Genomic DNA, 23,271 nt, shown 5'->3' with positions numbered 1-23,271 from the left:
ATGGAAGTCCAACAGCCACTTTTAGGATGCCACCAAGTTTACTCAGTGTTTGCTAGTATAATGGCTTAGTAACAATGAATTTCAGTGTGCAATGCAGTGGTGCTGCATATAGCTTTGCACCAGTGGGACAATAATGGAAGTCCAACAGCCACTTTTAGGATGCCACTAAGTTTACTCAGTGTTTGCTAGTATAATGGCTTAGTAACAATGAGTTTCAGTGTGCAATGCAGAGGTGCTGCAAATAGATTTGCACTAGTGGGACACTAATGGAAGTCCAACAGCCACTTTTAGGATGCCACTAAGTTTACTCAGTGTTTGCTAGTATAATGGCTTAGTAAGAATGAGTTTCAGTGTGCAATGCAGTGGTGCTGCAAATAGCTTTGCACCAGTGGGACAATAATGGAAGTCCAACAGCCACTTTTAGGATGCCACTAAGTTTACTCAGTGTTTGCCAGTATAATGGCTTAGTAACAATGAGTTTCAGTGTGCAATGCAGAGGTGCTGCAAATAGATTTGCACTAGTGGGACACTAATGGAAGTCCAACAGCCACTTTTAGGATGCCACTAAGTTTACTCAGTGTTTGCTAGTATAATGGCTTAGTAACAATGAATTTCAGTGTGCAATGCAGTGGTGCTGCAAATAGATTTGCACCAGTGGGACAATAATGGAAGTCCAACAGCCACTTTTAGGATGCCACTAAGTTTACTCAGTGTTTGCTAGTATAATGGCTTAGTAACAATGAGTTTCAGTGTGCAATGCAGTGGTGCTGCAAATAGCTTTGCACCAGTGGGACAATAATGGAAGTCCAACAGCCACTTTTAGGATGCCACTAAGTTTACTCAGTGTTTGCTAGTATAATGGCTTAGTAACAATGAGTTTCAGTGTGCAATGCAGAGGTGCTGCAAATAGATTTGCACTAGTGGGACACTAATGGAAGTCCAACAGCCACTTTTAGGATGCCACTAAGTTTACTCAGTGTTTGCTAGTATAATGGCTTAGTAACAATGAATTTCAGTGTGCAATGCAGTGGTGCTGCATATAGCTTTGCACCAGTGGGACAATAATGGAAGTCCAACAGCCACTTTTAGGATGCCACTAAGTTTACTCAGTGTTTGCTAGTATAATGGCTTAGTAACAATGAGTTTCAGTGTGCAATGCAGAGGTGCTGCAAATAGATTTGCACTAGAGGGACACTAATGGAAGTCCAACAGCCACTTTTAGGATGCCACTAAGTTTACTCAGTGTTTGCTAGTATAATGGCTTAGTAAGAATGAGTTTCAGTGTGCAATGCAGTGGTGCTGCAAATAGCTTTGCACCAGTGGGACAATAATGGAAGTCCAACAGCCACTTTTAGGATGCCACTAAGTTTACTCAGTGTTTGCTAGTATAATGGCTTAGTAACAATGAGTTTCAGTGTGCAATGCAGAGGTGCTGCAAATAGATTTGCACTAGTGGGACACTAATGGAAGTCCAACAGCCACTTTTAGGATGCCACTAAGTTTACTCAGTGTTTGCTAGTATAATGGCTTAGTAAGAATGAGTTTCAGTGTGCAATGCAGTGGTGCTGCAAATAGCTTTGCACCAGTGGGACAATAATGGAAGTCCAACAGCCACTTTTAGGATGCCACTAAGTTTCCTCAGTGTTTGCTAGTATAATGGCTTAGCAACAATGAGCTTGAGTGTGCAAAGGGCAGGAGGGTACAGTGGCAGGGTTGTGGGTCAGTGTACAGTAAAGGAAGCCTCACTTTCTATCCCTCCTAATGGGGAAATGCAGCGAGGAAATCCCTGAGCTTAGCTACACAGACGCTGGTATCTTCTGTAGCTGTTAAAATCTGGCTCTGAGCCTGCTGGAATTAGCCCTTACAAGGGCTAATAGAAACTTCTATCCCTATTCTGTATAGCGCTGTGTGTAGAGTGTACACAGCAATATCGGAGACAGGAGATACGCCAGCGGTGACTGACACCCAGACGCAGAAGGCATATAATGGCGTCTGGATGGGCAGATACCTGTTTTTATAATGCAGGGACATGTGACATGGACATCCTATCACACATGCCGTTGCTTCTCTGGCTAAAAGTCCACTTAGCTGTGTGTGTGTCTGGGATTGGCTGACATGCTGGCCCGCCCCACTACACGCGCGCGCTTAGGGAAGGAAAACAAGGGAAAAAAAAATGGCGATCGCCATTATCCCAGCAGCAGTGATCTGAATGAGCTGTTCCCGCACACTATACGCTGAAATTTCATAATAGTGTGAGTCACAGAGTGACTTACACTATTACAGTGGCTTTTTGCTGCTAGAACCGTTCTCAAACGTAACTAGAACTATCGAGCTTTAGCAAAAAGCTCGAGTTCTAGTTCGATCTAGAACAACCCCCAAAATCACTCGAACCGCGAACTGGAGAACCACGAACCACGAACCGCGCTCAACTCTACTCATTACTCCCTTTGCGGATCAGATTTATTTATTTCATATTTTGATAGATCAGGCATGTCTGAAAGCGGCAATACCAAAAATGTGTTTTTGGTTTTTTTATTATTATTTTATTTTCAATGGGGGAAAGATGGGTGATTTGAGTTGTTAGGTTTAATTTTTATTTAATAATCTTAAAACATAAAACATTTAAAACATTTTTTACTTTTTTTATTGATATTACTAGTCCCCGTATGAAACTTGAAGCTTACATTTTCCGATCACTTCTGCTGTTCAGAGAAGTGCTTTAGCACCTATGTGAACAGCAGAAATGCTTATCTCCTGTGGATACCGGCACTCAGCAGGCATTCAGTGGAACTACGTCATGATAGTTACATGGGTCACCAGATGGCACCTAGCTATCATTACTACCCATCGGCGCCCGATGAGTTATGTAGCAGTATGTCCAAGGTCATAAAAGGGATTAAAAAGCTCAGCATGTCAGAGGCTCCATTGATAAATATTCTTATTGTTCTCATCTTCCTCGTGCTTCTGATGTTTGTTTGCTGCACTTATACTAATGGAATCTTCCATGTTTTGTACCTAGACTTTGTGCTTATTCATGATCAATTTACTGATGTAATTCAAATAAATTTCTTGGTATATTCCACTTATCACTCATATTATTTGATTGACACTTCTATACCTCATTTGAAGTATATATGACGGTTGCACTTTGTAGTGCAAAATAGTGGTCATTCTGTGCTCCAGCTAATAATTGCTATTTCATTATCTAAATAGTGGAATATCAGTCCTCCAGATAAAAATAGGTATTTTCTCATATAAATAGTGGCCATTCTATGGTCAAGCTAAAAATTGATATTTCCTCATTTAAGTAGTGCCCATTCAGTGGTCAAGCTCAAAATTGCTATTTCCCTGTCTAAATAGTTGAAAATCAGTGCTCCAGCTAAAAATTGATATTTCCTTACCTAAACAGTGGTCATTCTGTGGTCGAGTTCAAAATTGCTATTTCACAGCTGTACGATATTTAGATAAGGGCCAGAAAGAGCATGTGCTACAGTGGATGGCAAGCGCTGCATCAAGTTTCCTCTCCTCCTCTTCATCTACCTCATCTCCACACAAAGTACAGTCCTCGGAGGTCGCACCCCAATTACCCTTGTTTACCACCATGTCTCCACTCTCCAACCACGAAACTGACTATAGGGAACCACAGATGAGAGAGTCTGCAGAGCTTTTCACACATTTTATTCCATGGGCATCAGAGGTCTGCCTCACAGATTCCCAGACTCAACAGGAGGAAAGCAGCTGCACCGATGTCCAAAATCTTTTTCAGTTGGATCCGGTGTCAAACAAAGTAGAGCACGAGCAAAATCCTGTCAGGGTCATGAGTGGGATGACAGAGAGGATGATGATAAGGTTGGAGAACCCACTTGCTGATAGCTCAGTAAAAGAGGTGAAGGAGGAGGAGGAAGACAAATACATTTTGTTGCCAATTCCCTCACAAACACATAGTGACGCAACCACGTCAAATCACTGCATCCTCAGCCACAACTCTAACTGTGGACAGCAGCAGTCGTGAGTCTGCAGTTTGCAGGAAGGGTTGCCTAGCCTGAGCCTTTTTGGAGATCACAAAGGATCACCCAACTTTCATCATCTGCCAACTTTGTAAACAACAACTCAGTAGAGGCAAAAATTGCAATAATTTGACTACTACATGGATGAATTGGCACATGCTCTATTAACATACGTTACTCTTACAAGCTTACTGTGCTAAAACATGGCCTAGCGGGCCTCCCCAAGCACTGGTTGACCCACCAACTGCATCTGCTGTTTCTTATTCATCCTGCATCACCTTCTAAACTATTCTCTCACAGATCTCCAGTCACAGAACCTCCACTTGTTTACCTGCTACAGTTGAAGTGAGTGAAAGCCCGTTGGCTGTTATTGAAGTTACAATGCCTGTTTTTTTTTTACCCATGTAAGACACTGCATACACCACATGTTTCTTTATCCAGCATTACATCTCTGCCTATGCCTCCCTCACAATTCACCAGTTTGTCGTGTACACCCTACTCCACCCTCTCTGAGCACAGCAGCCAGCCCTCGGTCACGCAGTTGTCACATAAAAAGATTTTTTCTTCCTATACATGCCAGCACTAAGAGCTTCAACTTAACCATATTAAACTGTTGGCCATGCATTGCTGCATATCCATCTGGTGGATACAGACAGTTCACGAAAATTGATGGCCATGGCAGTCCCCCAGTACTAGTTGCCCAGTCACCATAACTTCTCTAATAAAGCTATGCCTGCGCTACACCAGCATTATGCAGGCAACATCACCTGTTCCTTGAAAAACTCTGTGTCTGATAGGGTGGTTTTCACCACTGACACTTGGACGAACAAGCATGGTCAGGGCATTACATCTCGGTCACTGTACACTGGGTGACTCTGGCTGTGGCGGGGGCAAGGGGCTGCCCCACAAGTCTTGGAATCCCCAAGGCTTGAGGGACAAACCTCTGTATCTACCATGTCTAATGTGGTAGATCTAATTTCTAATGCTCAGGTGCTTGACTCGAGCAATGAGCATAATGGAAGTCAATGGGAAACTCCAGCATTTTTATGGCAGATGTCTTGAGAGGTCTGAAGAGGTCCTGGAAATTACTGAAATGGATGGAAACACCACTTAAATTGAATAACATCAGCACAGGTAATATGCCAGGGCACATCTCTGACTCCCAGCTCACTGCTGAAAACAATGTTGTCAGAGTATTACACCACTTTTACGGACTGACAATAAAACATACAAAACCGATGATAATTTTGATTTTAATGGACAAAATGTTAGAAAATATTCTTTCCTGTATATTGACATGTTTCTAAGGCAAACTTAATTAACAAGAAAAAATTGTTTTAAACCCTTAAAACCTCGACCCTTTTGTCTATATTAACACTGAGCATTCTTTCAGAAGTGCAACAGTTTCCCATTTCAGTCACGAAAAATAAACAATAGTGTGTATTAACTTTTTGAAATTTCATACCTTTTTGTCTGGGACTGTAAAATCAGATTTTAATTTGCATCAAAGTCATTAAAAACACTGCCAAAAACAGGAGCAAAAATTTAACGTGTGAACATAGCCTTAATAGCTGGTCCATCGCTAATAACTAAATTTCCCTACACCATACAGTACAGTAGATGACATAGTGCACTACAGTTCAAAAGTTTGGGGTAACCCAGACAAAATTGTCTTTTCCATGAAAAATCATACTTTTATTTATCAAATGAGTTGCATAATGAATAGAAAATATAGTCCAGACATTGACTAGGTTAGAAATAATTATTTTTACTTGAAATAATAATTTTCTCCTTCAAACCTTGCTTTCGTTAAAGAATGCTTCCTTTGCAGCAAATATAGCTTTGCAGACCTTTGGCATTTTAGCTGTTAATTTGCTGAGGTAATCAGGAGATATTTCACACCATGCTTCCAGAAGCCCTTCTCACAAGTTGGAGTGGCTTGATGGGCACTTTTTGATGATACGGTCAAGCTGCTCCCACAACAGCTCAATAGGGTTGAGATCTGGTGGCTGGGCTGGCCACTCCATTACAGATAGAATACCAGCTGCCTGCTTCTTTCCTAAATAGTTCATGCATAATTTGGAGGTGTGCTTTGGGTCATTATCCTGTTCTAGAATGAAATTGGCTCCAATCAAGAGCTGTCCACAGGGTATGGCATGGTGTTGCAAAATGGAGTGATAGCCTTCCTTATTCAAAATCCCTTTTACATTTGTACAAATCTCTCACTTTAGCAGCTTGAAAGAAACCTCAGACCATCACATTACCTCCACCATGCTTGACAAATGGCATCAGGCACTCTTCCAGCATCTGTTCAGTTGTTCTGCATCTCACAAATATTCTTCTTTGTGATCCAGACACCTCAAACTTCGATTCGTCTGTCCATATCACTTTTTTCCAATCTTCCTTTGTCTAATGTCCGTGTTCTTTTGCCTATATTAATCTTTTCCTTTTATTAGCCAGTAAAGTCACCTCTTCACTGTAGACGTTGACACTGGCATTTTGCAGGTACTATTTAAAAAAGCAGCCATTTGAGGACCTGTGAGGCGTCGATTTCTCAAACTAGAGACACTTGTCTTGTTGCTCAGTTGTGCAGCCGGGCCTCACACTTTTCTTTCTACTCTGGTTAGAGCCCGTTTTTGGTCTCCTCTGAAGGGAGTAGTACACATCGTTGTAGGAAATTTTCAGTTTTTTGGCAATTTCTCACATGGAATATCCTTAATTTCTAAGAACAAGAATAGACTGTTGAGCTGCACATAAAAGTTCTATTTTTCTGTCCATTTTGAGAGTTTAATGGAACCAACAAATGTAATGCTCCAGATTCTCAACTAGCTCAAAGGAAGGTCAGTTTTATAGCTTATCTAATCAGCAATACTGTTTTCAGCTGTGCTAACATACTTGCACAAGGGTTTTCAAGGGATTTCTAAACATCCATTAGCCTTCTAACACAGTTAGCAAACACAATGTACCATTAGAACACTGAAGTGGTGGTTGTTGGAAATGGTTTTATATACACTTATGTAGATATTGCATTCAAAACCAGACGTTTGCAGCTAGAATAGTAATTTACCACATAAACAATGTATAGAGGGTATTTCTGTTTAATGCTAGCTTCTTTGAAAAAAAAAGTGTTTTTTTCAAAAATAAGGAAATATCTAAGTAACCCTAAACTTTTCAACCGTAGTGTTTATAGTGGGAAATAAAACTAGACCAGTCAGTAGTCACAGGTAAATGTAATTTTAAAGTTTTACTAACTTTATCTGGGCATTTGTTGTGTGTGATATGATCAGAAACATCTTGTTTAATTTATGAAGGAGGGACTGTGAAACTCACAAAGCCTATGCAGACAATGTAAAAACTACCAAAAACTAGAAGGAAGAGGGACTCCGATACACTTTTTATTAGACATAAAGGAGAGCCTCATACATCTTCTGTTAAAATTGTTAGGTAGTGAAGCTGCTACACTTATAAAAGCTTTGCACTAAGTGCAAGGGCTGAAAAAAATAGAAGGAAGAACTGCAATACCCCCTGGAAGACATGAAGAGCAGGGCCTCAGACATTATTTTTGAGCATTTTTAAAGACTGGGACTCCTAGACTGGTAAAGTCTATGCAGTAAGTGCAAAGGCTACCAAAAACTAGAAGGATCAAATGGAATATTACAAACAAGTGTTATAGATAAGATACTCATATTCAATTATGGTACAATATTACAAAGAATCTGGCAAAGGCTATGCACTCAGTGCAAGGCCAAGCTAGAATTCCACGGACTGATTGTAATACATGCAGCAAGAGTAAGGAAGGAGGTCCTCTGACTACATTTTGTGTCAATTTTAAAAATATTCAGACTCCTATCCTGGTATAGCCTATGTACTCATTGCAAGGACTATCTATAATTAAAAGGAGGGATTGTACAAACAGCAAAGAACTGTAAGGAAAGAAACATTGACTATATGCCGACAATGGTAACCTATCCCTTCTTCAGCAGCTAGCCTTATAGTAATAAAGTCTAAGAGAAAGGGCTGCTAAAAAATAGGAGGCACTCAGATAAACCTTGGTAGAGATGGAGACTAGGGCCTCTGAATACAATTTACTTTAATTTTAAAATTGTTCTTAATTTGTGATTTTCAAACTGGGAGAGGTTATGCAGGAAGTGCGAGGTCTAGCGAAAATGAACAACAGATGTACAGGAGTCACTCTGAATAAATGTTAGTTCAATTTTAAACACACTCTGAATTTTTGACTTTCAAATGGGGAAAGGATATGCAGTCATTAAAGCCTGCGATATCACGATCGATTGTACCCGCCCCCATCGTTTGTGCGTCACGGGCAATTGATTGCCCGTGGCGCACAAAGTCGTAAATCCCCCATCACAAGTACTTACCTCCCTTGTGACGTCGCTGAGGGCGGCGAACATCCACTTCCTGAAGTGGGAAGGATGTTCGGCGTCACAGCGACGTCACACGGCGGCCGACCAATAGAGGCGGAGGGGCGGAGATGAGCGGGATGTAAACATTCCGCCCACCTCCTTTCTTCCTCATAGCCGGCGGGTGCCGCGGGACGGAGGTAAGCTGCTGTTCATCGTTCCCGGGGTGTCACATGGAGCGGCATGTGCTACCCCAGGAACGGTGAGCAACAAGCGCCATTTCAATTAAACGAGATTATGAAACCGAGCGACGAGTACACGACTCGTGAGCGATACTGCATCGCTTTGAGGTGTCACACAGCCCGACGTCGCAAGCGATGCCGGATGTGCTTCACAAAAACCGTGACCCCGACGATCTATCGCAAGATAGATCGTCTCGTGTAAAGCACCCTTAAGAGGCCTAGTCAAACTGACTATTAGGCATGGGTGACGTTATGGGACACAAGGATGTATAAGGCACAGACACCAAACTGGGAGAAATAGTGAGGGCTGTGTATCAGCCACTGCAATCTTGTTGCGGAAATTCTCAGTATCTACAAGCGTAAACACCAATATTTTCAGGGCAAGCAGTCTGGAAATGTGGCCATTTAGTTTTCAGTCTTCTTCCTGAGATATTGGCTGACTTCTTTTAACTTACCCATCATGTTACACAAAGAAGCAGTGTGTCTCAGGTGCACATTAAAATACATCCACAGGTGTGACTCTAATTAATTAACTCAGATGTTGCCAATAAACCTATCAGAAGCTTCCAAAGACATGACTTCATATGGACTGTCCCAAATTGTTTCAAGGCATAGTACTCTTACGGGCACTTTACACGCTGCGATATCGCTATCGATATCGCTAGCAAGTGTACCCGCGCCCATCGGTTGTGCGTCATGGGAAAATTGCTGCCCGTGGCGCACAACATCGCTTACACCCGTCACACAGACTTACCTTCCCTGCTACGTCACTGTGGCCGGTGAACCGCCTGCTTTCTAAGGGGGCGGTTCGTGCAGCGTCACAGCGACGTCACATGGCAGCCATCCAATAGAAGCAGAGGGGCAGAGATGAGCAGGCGGAATATCCCGCCCACTTCCTTCCTCATTGCAGGTGGACGCAGGTAAGGAGATGTTCGTCGTTCCTGCGGTGTCACACATAGCGATGTGTGATGCCGCAGGAACGACGAACAACCAGCACCACCAACGATATTATTAAAAGGAGCGACGTGTCAACGATCAACCATTTTTGACGTTTTTGCAATCGTTGATTGCCGCTCCTAGCTGTCACATGCTGCGATGTTGCTAACGACGCCGGATGTGCGTCACAAACACTGTGACCCTGGCGATATATCGTTAGCGACGCCGGATGTACTGTCACACGCATTGTTGCATGTAAAGCACACTTTAGTGTATGTAAACGTTTGATTTGCAGAAAGTAATAAAAATGCCTTAAAACATTCTCTCTCTCATTATTCTGGCATTTGGAAAATATAAATAATTTTGGTTCCTAATTGACCTAAAACAGGAAAGGTTTATTCTGATTTCATGTCCGAGAATGAGAAAAACATGCATATGTGTCATTTTAGATAGTGTATGCAAACTTCTAGTTTCAACTGTACGTACGCAGCTAAAAGCAGTAATATTAGAGAATAGATTAGATTTTTAGCTATCAGCAGCAGCACGCTAATACACGATCCCTACTCTCGAATTTCAAAAGACACTAATTGCAAACTAAAAGTGATATTTAAAGGGAATTCAATAGATTTTTTTTTAGCTATCAGCAGGAGAAGCACGCTGTGCAAGGCTAGAATTCCTGCATACAGGCCCATAATACACAATGCGTACTCCAGAATCTCAACCAACACTAATTGCAAACTAATAGCAGTATTTATAGAGAATAGAATAGATTTTAGAGCTAACAGCAGCAGCACACTGTGTAAGGCTAGAATCCCTGGCTACAGGCCTGTAATACACAATCCTTACTCCAGAATCTCAACCGACACTAATTTCAATCTAAAGGCCACTTTACATGCTGCGATATCATTACCGATATCGCTAGCATGCGTACCTGCCCCCATTGGTTGTGCGACACGGGCAAATCGCTGCCCGTGGTGCACAACATCGCTCAGACCCGTCACATTACTTACCTGCCTAGCGATGTCGCTGTGACCGGCGAACCGCCTCCTTTCTAAGGGGGCGGTTCATTCGGCGTCACAGCAACGTCACTAAGCGGGTGCCCAGTAGAAGCGGAGGGGTGGAGATGAGCGGGACGTAATATCCTGCCCACCTCCTTCCTTCCTCATTGCCGGTGGCCGCAGGTAAGGTTCCTCATTCCTGCGGTGTCACACATAGCGATGTGTGCTGCCGCAGGAACGACAAACTACATCGTACACGCAGCAGCAACAATAATTGAGAATAGGGGGGACATGTCACCGATTAGCGATTTTGCACGTTTTTGCGACGATGCAAAATCGCTCATAGGTGTCACACACAATGACATCGCTAAAGCGGCGGCCAGATGTGCATCACAAATTCCGTGACCCCAACGAGATCGCTTGAGCGAAGTCGTAGCGTGTAAAGCGGCCTAAAGAGTGGTACTTCAAGAGGATAGATTCCATTTTTATCTGGCTGTTTAATGCTACAATCCCTGCCTACATGCCTCTAATACATTATGCCTACTCCAGAAGCTTGTCCTACACTAAATTTAGTTAAGAGCGGTATTATTAGAGAATAAAAAATATATTTTAGCCAGAAGCACACTGTGTAACGCAAGAGTCCCCTACCTCAGGCCCGTAATACTTGATCCCTACTCCAGCAGCTTGCTCTATACTAAATGCAGCTAAGAGTGGTATTGTTAGAGGATAGATTAAAAAAAAATATAGATATCAGTAGCACGGTGTGTAAGGCTAGAATCCCTGCCTACAGGCCTCTAATAAACTATGCCTACTCCAGAAACTCACCGTACAGGGAATGACAAATAAAAACAGTACTATTAGAGAATGGAATAGATTTCATTTAGACCTGAAGAGGACTGTTTGTTTACTGTCGTACTACCAGGTACTGTGACACTATAACACACGGTCCCTTTTCTAACAGAATCTCTCTCTAGTACTTACACTATTTCCGGGTAGAGTGAGGAAAATATTGCATCTCTGGGTCTTATATAGACCAGATGACACTATGCGGCTGACCAGTCACAGTAATGTCAGTAGCCAACATGGCTACAGCATTACCATGACTGGCATGCAATCCCTTCATGTTTACTGGCTGTTAAAAAGCTTTTAAGCATACAGGGAGAGTACTTGAGCATGGCGCCCGATAACCAGAATATTTGATTGAGTATCGAGTGTTGCGAGCACTCAAATCCTCGATCGGGTACCAAGCGTGCTCACCCATCACTAATGAAATTTGTTGCTAAACTTTTAAACCTTTTAAAATTTTAACCACATAAAAGGACTTTTAAATAGAATACTGACTTAAGGTGCACATATGGTAAATATTATTATCTGATTTAATGGTTTAAAAATTTAAAATTTGAAGATTGCAAAGTTTTCCAAATTTTCATCTATTTTCGTAGATAAACGCAAAATATATCAACTAAAACTTTCCAGTAACATAAAGTGCAATGTGTCATGAAAAAAATAAATGTAGAATCACAGGGATATGAAGATGCATTTCAGAGTTATCGTATAAATTGAAATATCAGATTTAAAAACACAAAGGCAAAAATTGTCTTAGTCAATAAAATATTACATTTTTATAATAACATTTTTCATTTTTCAGGTAATACTGTTTGGAAGGTTCATTATATCTCTCCCAAGTTCAGCCCAGAAGGAGCTGGGGCATGCTATGGCTCAAAGCTGTGTGGCTGCAGTGATGAGATGGTGATCTACCACGTACCACCACTGCTTTATAATCTCTCCAATGATCCTTCTGAGAAGAATCCTTTCCCTATTAATTCAGAACTATACAATGAAGTGCTGAAAACCGTACAGAAGGCTGTGGCACACCATAATGCATCACTACATGCGGTGCCCCTGCAGCTATATAAATTCAATAACCTGTGGGATCCCCGGCTGCAGCCATGCTGTGGAAGTTTTCCTTTCTGTTGGTGCAATAAGCAAAATGCTACATAATTTTTAATAGTAGTTTTATTATTTCAAAAATTTGCATAAAACAATAAAGCTTAAGTTTGAGATTTATATAAATCTTTTTACATTCTTTTAGTCTTCCATTACACAAGCTTTGGCTGCAATCTGATCTAAAAAGTATTGATGAGTAGTGATGGGCGAACTCGGACTGTAAAGTTCAGGGTCCATACCGATCATCTAGTGACCGTGCCTGGACCCCAAGCAAGCACTTCTCAGGAAAGTCCGTATTACTGTTTGGGTTCAGCCACACAGATAAAACTAAAAAAAAAAGGAAATGGACACAAAATGGAGATTAAAGCACGACAATTATGCTAACTGACTTACCCCGCAGCTGTCACATTGTTTCGGGTTTGCTCATTAAATCTCATGAATATTCACTGTTTTCCTCGCCCACCTTCTGTAACAGCATCTGTAATTGGTTGCAGTCAGACTGCTGGTGTTTTGGTGTCTGTGATTGGTTGCCCTCACACCAGGTGACTGAATTCCGGAAGTGGAGTGTAAAAAAAAATGGCATAGAGTCCCCCGTATTTTGATACCCAGCACAGATAAATAATCAATATACATGATCACTCTGATTGGAGCGGACCCCTCCTAGCCACATATAAATCCTACAAATGACATTGGGAGTCAAAGGGCAATACTAAAAAAGAGGTGTAACTTTATTTTTCATAAACAATAAAATGGCATAGATAACAAGTAAAGTACAGGTAGACAAATAGGTCAGGGAAACACACACAAAATAAGGAGGGGTGGTACAGTTGACAATCTTGTGCATACAGGGACATATACAACCCAAGTAGGAATGTATTTTTATATGTATATATATATATATATATATATATATATATATATATACATACTGCGTGCAGACTTATTAGGCAAATGAGTATTTTGATCACATGATACTTTTTATACATGTTGTCCTACTCCAAGCTGTATAGGCTTGAGACCCAACTACCAATTAAGTAAATAAGGTGATGTGCATCTCTGTAATGAGGAGGTGTGGTGTAATGACATCAACACCCTATATAAGGGGTGCATACTTATTAGGCAACTTCCTTTCCTTTGGAAAAATGGGTCAGAAGAGAGATTTGACGGGTTCTGAAAAGTCCAAAATTGTAAGATGTCTTGCAGAGGAATGCAGCAGTCTTGAAATTGCCAAACTTTTGAAGCGTGATCACCGAACAATCAAGCGTTTCATGGCAAATAGCCAACAGGGTCGCAAGAAGCGTGTTGGGCAAAAAAGGCGCAAAATAACTGCCCATGAATTGAGGAAAATCAAGCGTGAAGCTGCCAAGATGCCATTTGCCACCAGTTTGGCCATATTTCAGAGCTGCAATGTTACTGGAGTATCAAATAGCACAAGGTGTGCCATACTCAGGGACATGGCCAAGGTAAGGTAGGCTGAAAAACGACCACCTTTGAACAAGAAACATAAGATCAAACGTCAAGACTGGGCCAAGAAATATCTTAAGAATGATTTTTCAAAGGTTTTATGGACTGATAAAATGAGAGTGACTCTTGATAGGCCAGATGGATGGGCCAGAGGCTGATCAGTAAAGGGCAGAGAACTCCACTCCGACTCAGACGCCAGCAAGGTGGAGGTGGGGTACTGGTATGGGCTGGTATCATCAAAGATGAACTTGTGGGACCTTTTCAGGCTGAGGATGGAGTGAAGCTCAACTCCCAGACCTACTGCCAGTTTCTGGAAGACAACTTCTTCAAGCAGTGGTACAACAAGATGTCAGTATCGTTAAAAAAAAACCCATGATTTTCATGCAGGACAATGCTCCATCACATGCATCCAACTACTCCACAGTGTGGCTGGCCAGTAAAGGTCTAAAAAATGAAAAAATAATGACATGGCCCCCTTGTTCACCTGATCTGAACCCCACAGAGAACCTGTGGTCCCTCATAAAATGTGAGATCTACAGGGAGGGAAAACAGTACATCTCTCAGAACAATGTCTGGTAGGCTGTAGTGGCTGCTGCACGCAATGTTGATCGTAAACAGATCAAGCAACTGACAATCTATGGATGTTAGGCTGTTAAGTGTCATCATAAAGAAAGGTGGCTATATTGGTCACTAATTTTTTGGGATTTGTTTTTGCATGTCAGAAATGTTTATTTCTAAATTTTGTGCATTTATATTGGTTTACCTTGTGAAAATAAACAAGTGAGATAGGAATATATTTGTTTTTTATTAAGTTGCCTAATAGGTCGATAGCCAAATCTAAAAAAAAAACACTCCAACTTCTAGAAATATTAAGCTTTGATATTTATGAGTCTTTTGGGTTGATTGAGAACATAGTTGTTGATCAATAATAACAAAAATCCGCTAAAATACAACTTGCCTAATAAGTCTGTACACAGTGTATATACTGAATGAATATATATATATATATATATATATATATATATATATATATATATATATATATATATATATATATATATATATATACATATATCTCGATCATCCATAAACATGTACCAACAGTAAGGAATTTGTTTGAAACATAACATGCACTCAAATTATCTAGCCATTACACCCAATGTATGACCTCAGACTAATAGCCACCAGCTGTGTGCGTTATCTTGGCTGTGTATTAAAATATAAAGGACTCCATGCTATTTTTTTAAAATTATTTCAATAAATAATGTAAAGCAGCATGTTTTAGATACTCAGCCAAGATAAAGCAGACAGCTGGGTTTGAGAGACCCATGGTTATTGAGCCCTCCCCAGCCAAAATATAGCAGCCTACAGCAGCCCTAGAATTGGGGCATCCACTAGATGTGCCAATGCTGGTGCTTTACCTGGCTCATCCTGATTGCCACCGCACCAGGGCAATCGGGGTAATATAAAAGGGGTTAATGACAGCTGTCATTTGTTAAAAAATCACAGCTGTCATTAAGCTCAAAGTTACTAATCATGCAAGTAAAAAGAAATAAACACAAAACACAGAAAAATCCTTCAATTAAAACAAAAAAGCCTCTTTCTCCAATTTATTAATTCACAAAACTCCCCTAGAGGTCAAATGTAACCCACAGACACGATGTCCCATGACAATCCTGACTCTGCTACAGCTGAGGTTCCAGTGCACAGTGACATTAGAAAACATTACCGCTCACTGTGGCTGGCGGGACACACTGAGAGTGTGAGAGAGGTGACATTAGTGAGTTCACGTGAGGGTACAGCTGGCTGTTCCTATACTATCCCAGTTGTGACCTCAAGTGAACTCACCTGAAATGAACTTAAATTGAACTAAAATCTGGTAACCTGGACTTGAGTTCAATGGTCCTGGATTACCAGATTATTGACTTCAATGGTGATGGATTACCTGATTACCTAACCAGCACAATTGAAGTCAATAATCCCGTAATCCTGCAGCATTGAACTCAATGCCAGAGTACTGGGATGTGCATGCATTACGGTAATCTGGGATTGAGTTCACCTGAGGTCACAACTGGGGAAGCAGGTGAATGCTTTGAACTCAATCCCAGATTACCGGATTAGGCAATGTGCACAGGTTGAGTATTTTGTCGCAGACATTTCAGCACCAAATCTGCATCTCCTGGCAGCAAAAGGCACCAAAAAATACTCAGCATGTGCACTTTAGCTTTATAGAAAGTGACCATGCAGGGCAACTTCAAGACTGGGTCTCCTACACAGGCAAGACCAATACACTAAGTACAAGGTCTGAAAAATATTTAACTCTGAGGGTCATATTTTATATATGGTACATATATATATATATATATATATATCTATATATATAATTGCCTTATTCTGTCTGTCTGTCTGTCTGTCTGTCTGTCATGCTCCGAAATTGTGTCCTTACGGTGACACAAAGCTGATTGGCCGCTGGGCTCGCCATGGCCCCGCCCCCCCACACGGATTGGCCTCTCGCCCCGGCTCTCTGCAGGCCCCGCCCCCCTCACGCAATGCACGCTCGCTGTGGCCCAACTGACACGGGGCTCCGATTCCCAGGTGAGTACACACACACATCAGATCACACTCACTCTCACACACACCTCACACATCACATCCACACATCACAACATGCTGGGATATCGCTTGCTTCTACACCGGCTCCGTCAGGATCCCGGCAGCGCCAGACATAACCTTGCGATGCTGGGATCTTAACGGAGGCCGTGAAAGCTGGTAACCATTATACACATCGGGTAACTAAGGTCCCTTAGTTACCCGATGTGTATCATAGTTACCAGTGTACACCGGCTCACACTCACTCTCACACACACCTCACACACACATCACATCGCATCCACACATCAAGGTCCTGCAGCTGCGGAACATACATAACATAACAGCACACACACATAACAGCACACACATACACACACACAAATCAGATCACACTCACTCACACACACACATCACATCGCATCCAAATACTCACAACATCCTGGGATATCGCTTGCTTCTCGGCGGCGATATTGTGCTGTGAGCTTCCAGGACCTGACGGAGGATCACATGGCCAGAAGCATGTGATATCCCCGGATGTTGTGAGTATCAGCGCGTATGTGCAATATCGTCAGTGTCTGTGTGTGTGAGTGGATGCGATCGGTTGTGTGTGTGAGTGGATGCGATCGGTTGTGTGGGTGAGTGGATGCGATCGGTTGTGTGGGTGAGTGGATGCGATCGGGTGTGGGTGAGTGTCGGCAGAGGAGCACGGCGTGCTGGAGGAGGCTGGGAGCAGAGAGGCTGATCTTGGGGAAGGCTGGGAGGGGGAGGCTGATGCTGAGGGAGGCTGGAAGGAGAGAGGCTGAGCAAACGTGCTCCATCCGCCATACTGCGCACTCCCCATCGTGCTGCATCCCCCATGCTGCGCACTCCCAAACGTGGTCCATCCGCCATGCTGCGCACTCCCAAACGTGGTCCATCCGCCATGCTGCGCACTCCCAAACGTGGTCCATCCGCCATGCTGCGCACTCCCAAACGTGCTCCATCCGCCATACTGCGCACTCCCAAACGTGCTCCATCCGCCATACTGCGCACTCCCCATCGTGCACCATCCGGCATGCTGCGCACTCCCAAGCGGATGGAGCATGATGGGGGGTGCGCAGCATGGCGGATGGAGCACGTTTGGGAGTGCGCAGCATGGCGGATGGAGCACGTTTGGGAGTGCGCAGCATGACGGATGGAGCACGTTTGGGAGTGCGCAGCATGATGGATGGAGCACGTTTGGGAGTGCGCAGCATGCCGGATGGTGCACGATGGGGAGTGCACAGTATGGCGGATGGAGCACGTTTGGGAGTGCGCAGTATGGCGGATGGAGCACGTTTGGGAGTGCGCAGCATGGCGGATGGAGCACGTTTGGGAGTGCGCAGCATGGCGGATGGACCACGTTTGGGAGTGCGCAGCATGGCGGATGGAGCACGTTTGGGAGTGCGCAGCATGGCGGATGGAGCACGTTTGGGAGTGCGCAGCATGGCGGATGGAGCACGTTTGGGAGTGCGCAGCATGGCGGATGGAGCACGTTTGGGAGTGCGCAGCATGCCGGATGGTGCACGATGGGGAGTGCGCAGTATGGCGGATGGAGCACGTTTGGGAGTGCGCAGCATGGCGGATGGAGCACGTTTGGGAGTGCGCAGCATGGCGGATGGACCACGTTTGGGAGTGCGCAGCATGACGGATGGAGCACGTTTGGGAGTGCGCAGCATGGCGGGTGGAGCACGTTTGGGAGTGCGCAGCATGGCGGATGGAGCATGATAGGGGGTGCGCAGCATGGCGGATGGAGCACGTTTGGGAGTGCGCAGCATGGCGGATGGAGCACGTTTGGGAGTGTGCAGCATGGCGGATAGAGCACGATGGGGAGTGCGCAGCATGGCGGATGGAGCACGTTTGGGAGTGCGCAGCATGGGGGATGCAGCACGATGGGGAGTGCGCAGTATGGCGGATGGAGCACGTTTGGGAGTGCGCAGCATGGCGGATGGACCACGTTTGGGAGTGCGCAGCATGGCGGATGGAGCACGTTTGGGAGTGCGCAGCATGGGGGATGCAGCACGATGGGGGGTGCGCAGCATGGGGGATGGAGCACGATGGGAGGTGCACACCTCCCCCCAACACACACACACACGCGCACTGCACAACACACACACACTAGGAATCACAAACAACGCCCTACACAGACACCCACACACACAGACAACGCTGCACACACAAATATACGCACATACTGCACAACACACACATTGCTCAAAACATACCTCCCCCCAAAACACACCACACCCACACAAACCGCACAACACACACACACACACAACGCTACAGACACACAGCGCTCCACAAACAACGCAACACACGCAACACACATACAACACCGCTCTCACCCCCCGCGACACTCAGAACATGTACAGTGCCCTACACAAACACTTGGTAACTACACACAACAACATCTATATATATAACAAAAATCATGCATGAACTACACAATACATAAATTCTAGAAACCCGATGCGTAGAATCGGGCCACCTTCTAGTATATATATATATACACCATATATAAAATGATATAATATATACAATGGTATAATATATATATATATATATATATGTATATATATATATATATATATATATATGTATATATATATAAATATATATATATCTATATATATAATTGCCCTATTCTGTCTGTCTGTCTGTCTGTCTGTCTTGCTCCAAAATTGTGTCCTTACGGTGACACAAAGCTGATTGGCCGCTGGGCTCGCCATGGCCCCGCCCCCCGCACGGATTGGCCGCTCGCCCAGGCTCTGCCCACACACGAATTGGCTGGCCGCTCGCCCAGGCTCCGCCCCCACACGGATTGGCCTCTCGCCCCGGCACCCTGCACGCATTGGCAACTCGGCCACGCCCCGCCCCCCTCACGCAATGCACACTCGCTCTGGCCCCGCCCCCGCACGCATTCCCCGAACCGACACAGAGCCACGACTCCCAGGTGAGTACTGTACCCCCGGGAGCCCACATCAGCATACGCCGCTAACCCAGCCGACACATACCCTCGCATTGCTGGGGTTGCCGCCGTATGCTGGTGTGGGCTCCCGTGCGAGCGGGGGACGGGATACGCTAGTAACCATGGTAGCATAGTTACCAGCGCATCAAGGTCCTGCAGCGGTGGAACATACACATCCGCACACACATAACAACAGACACACACGCACGCACACACACACATCAGATCACACTCACTCTCACACACACCTCACACACACATCACATCGCATCCACACACTCACAACATCCTGGGGTATCGCTTGCTTCTCGGCGGCGATACTGTGCAGTGAACTTCCAGGACCTGCCGGAGGATCACATGGCCAGAAGCATGTGGTATCTCCGGATGTTGTGAGTGTGAGCGCGTATGTGCAATATCGTCAATGTGTGTGTGCGTGAGTGTATGCGATCGGGTGTGTGTGAGTGTATGCGATCGGGTGTGTGTGTGTGTGTGTGTATGCGATCGGGTGTGTGTGAGTGTATGCGATCGGGTGTGTGTGAGTGTATGCGATCGGGTATGTGTGAGTGTATGCGATCGGGTGTGTGTGTGTGTGTGTGTGTATGCGATCGGATCTGTGTCGGCAGAGGAGCACGGCGTGCTGGAGGAGGCTGGGAGGAGAGAGGCTGATTCTGGGGAAGGCTGGGAGGGGGAGGCTGAGAGAAGAGAGGCTGATGCTGGGGACAGAAAAGGCTGATGCTGGGAGGAGAGAGGCTGATGCTGGGAGGAGAGAGGCTGATGCTGGGGACAGAAAAGGCTGATGCTGGGAGGAGAGAGGCTGATGCTGGGAGGAGAGAGGCTAATGCTGGGAGGAGAGAGGCTGATGCTGGAAGGAGAGAGGCTGATGCTGGGAGGAGAGAGGCTGATCCTGGGGAAGGCTGGGAGGGGGAGACTGAGAGAAGAGAGGCTGATGCTGGGGGAGGCTGAGGCTGGGGTAGGCTGGGAGGAGAGAGGCTGATGCTGGGAGGAGAGAGGCTGATGCTGGGAGGAGAGAGGCTGATGCTGGGAGGAGAGAGGCTGATGCTGCGGGCAGAGAGGCTGATGCTGGTGCAGCATGGGGGATGGAGCACGATGGGGGGTGTGCAGCATGGGAGATGGAGCACGATGGGGAGTGCGCAGCATGGGGGATGGAGCACGTTTGGGAGTGCGCAGCATGGCGGATGGACCACGTTTGGGAGTGCGCAGCATGGCAGATGGAGCACGTTTGGGAGTGCGCAGCATGGCGGATGGAGCACGTTTGGGAGTGCGCAGCATGGCGGATGGACCACATTTGGGAGTGCGCAGCATAGCGGATGGACCACGTTTGGGAGTGTGCAGCATGGCGGATGGACCACGTTTGGGAGTGCAAAGCATGGTGGATGGAGCACGTTTGGGAGTGCACAGCATGGCGGATGGAGCACGTTTGGGAGTGCGCAGCATGGCGGATGGAGCACGTTTGGGAGTGCGCAGCATGGCGGATGGTGCACGATGGGGAGTGCGCAGTATGGCGGATGGAGCACGTTTGGGAGTGCGCAGAATGGCGGATGGAGCACGTTTGGGAGTGCGCAGCATGGCGAATGGAGCATGTTTGGGAGTGCGCAGCATGGCGGATGGAGCACGTTTGGGAGTGCGCAGCATGGCGGATGGAGCACGTTTGGGAGTGCGCAGCATGGCGGATGGAGCACGTTTGGGAGTGCGCAGCATGGCGGATGGAGCACGTTTGGGAGTGCGCAGCATGGCGGATGGAGCACGATGGGGGGTGCGCAGCATGGCGGATGGAGCACGTTTGGGAGTGCGCAGCATGGTGGATGGAGCACGTTTGGGAGTGCGCAGCATGGCGGATGGAGCACGATGGGGAGTGCACAGCATGGCGGATGGAGCACGTTTGGGAGTGCGCAGCATGGGGAATGCAGCACGATGGGGAGTGCGCAGTATGGCGGATGGAGCACGTTTGGGAGTGCGCAGCATGGCGGATGGACCACGTTTGGGAGTGCGCAGCATGGCGGATGGAGCACGTTTGGGAGTGCGCAGCATGGCGGATGGAGCACGATGGGGAGTGCGCAGCATGGCGGATGGAGCACGATGGGGGGTGCGCAGCATGGGGGATGGAGCACGATGGGAGGTGCACACCTCCCCCCAACACACACACACACACGCGCGCACTGCACAACACACACACACACTGGGAACCACAAACACCGCCCTACACAGACACCCACACACACAGACAACGCTGCACAGACACAACACCCAACACACAAACACCGCGGCATACATAAATATACGCACATACCGCACAACACACACATTGCACAAAACATACCTCCCCCCAAAACACACCACACCCACACAAACCGCGCAGCACACACACACACAACGCTACAGACACACAGCGCTCCACAAACAACGCAACACACGCAACACACATACAACACCGCTCTCACCCCCCGCCACACCCAGACAACACCCAGAACATGTACAGCGCCCTATACAAACACTTGGTAAGTACACACAACAACATCTATATATATAACAAAAATCGTACATGAACTACACAATACGTAAATTCTAGAATACCCGATGCGTAGAATCGGGCCACCTTCTAGTATATATATATATATATATATATATATATTTATGCATAGATATATGTATATAGTACAAACCAAAGGTTTGGACGCACCTTGTCATTCAAAGAGTTTTCTTTATTTTCATGACTCTGAAAATTGTAGATTCACATTGAAGGCATCAAAACTATAAATGAACACATGGGAAGTGACATACCTAACAAGAAAGTGTGAAACAACTGAAAATATATCTTATATTCTAGGTTCTTCAAAGTAGCCACATTTTGCTTTGCACACTCTTAGCATTCTCTTCATTAGCTGATTAGCTGCAAGAGGTAGTTACCAGAAACAGTCTTCCAACAGTCTTAAAGGAGTTCCCAGAGATGCTTAGCACTTGTTGGCCCTTTTGCCTTCACTCTGCGGTCCAGCTCACCCCAAACCATCTCGATTGGGTTCAGGTCTGGTGACTGTGGAGGCCAGGTCATCTGGCGTAGCACCCCATCACTCTCCTTCTTAGTCAAATAGCCCTTACACAGCCTGGAGGTGTGTTTGGGGTCATTGTCCAGTTGAAAAAAATATGATGGTCCAACTAAACGCAAACCAGATGAAATAGTATGCCGCTGCAAGATCCTGTGATAGCCATGCTGGTTCAGTATGCCTTCAATTTTGAAATCCCCAACAGTATCACCAGCAACGCACCCCCACACAATCACACCTCTTTTTTCATGCTTCACGGTGGGAACCAGGCATATAGACTCCAACCGTTCACCTTTTCTGCGTCGCACAAAGACACGGTGGTTGGATGCAAAGATCTCAAATTTGGACTCATCAGACCAAAGCACAGATTTCCACTGGTCTAATGTCCATTCCTTGTGTTCTTTAGCCCAAACAAGTCTCTTCTGCTTGTTGCCTGTCCTTAGCAGTGGTTTCCTAGCAGCTATTTTACCATGAAGGTCTGCTGCACAAAGTCTCCAAATAAGAGTTGTTCTAGAGATGTGTCTGCTGCTAGAACTCTGTGTGGCATTGACCTGGTCTTTAATCTAAGCTGCTGTTAACCTTCGAATTTTGAGGCTGGTGAATCGGATAAACTTATCCTTCGCAGCAGAGGTGACTTTTGGTCTTCCTTTCCTGGGGCAGTCCTCTTGTGAGCCAG

The 23,271-nt window shown here is 45.3% G+C and overlaps 1 protein-coding gene across 1 annotated transcript in view; it reads left to right on the top strand.

The window, feature by feature from the left end:
* Positions 1–12,669, top strand: part of LOC142288045 (arylsulfatase H-like) — a 76,315-nt gene extending 63,646 nt beyond the window's left edge. The window contains exons 9-10 of the mRNA XM_075333482.1: positions 12,193–12,536; positions 12,637–12,669. Coding sequence (XP_075189597.1) covers positions 12,193–12,536; positions 12,637–12,669 — 377 coding nt within the window. The remainder of the gene's footprint in view (positions 1–12,192; positions 12,537–12,636) is intronic.
* The last annotated feature ends 10,602 nt before the right edge of the window (positions 12,670–23,271 follow it).

Source organism: Anomaloglossus baeobatrachus, chromosome 2 (genome assembly GCF_048569485.1).
Source record: "Anomaloglossus baeobatrachus isolate aAnoBae1 chromosome 2, aAnoBae1.hap1, whole genome shotgun sequence".
NCBI lineage: Eukaryota > Metazoa > Chordata > Amphibia > Anura > Aromobatidae > Anomaloglossus > Anomaloglossus baeobatrachus.
This window is presented reverse-complemented; position numbering and strand designations above follow the sequence as displayed.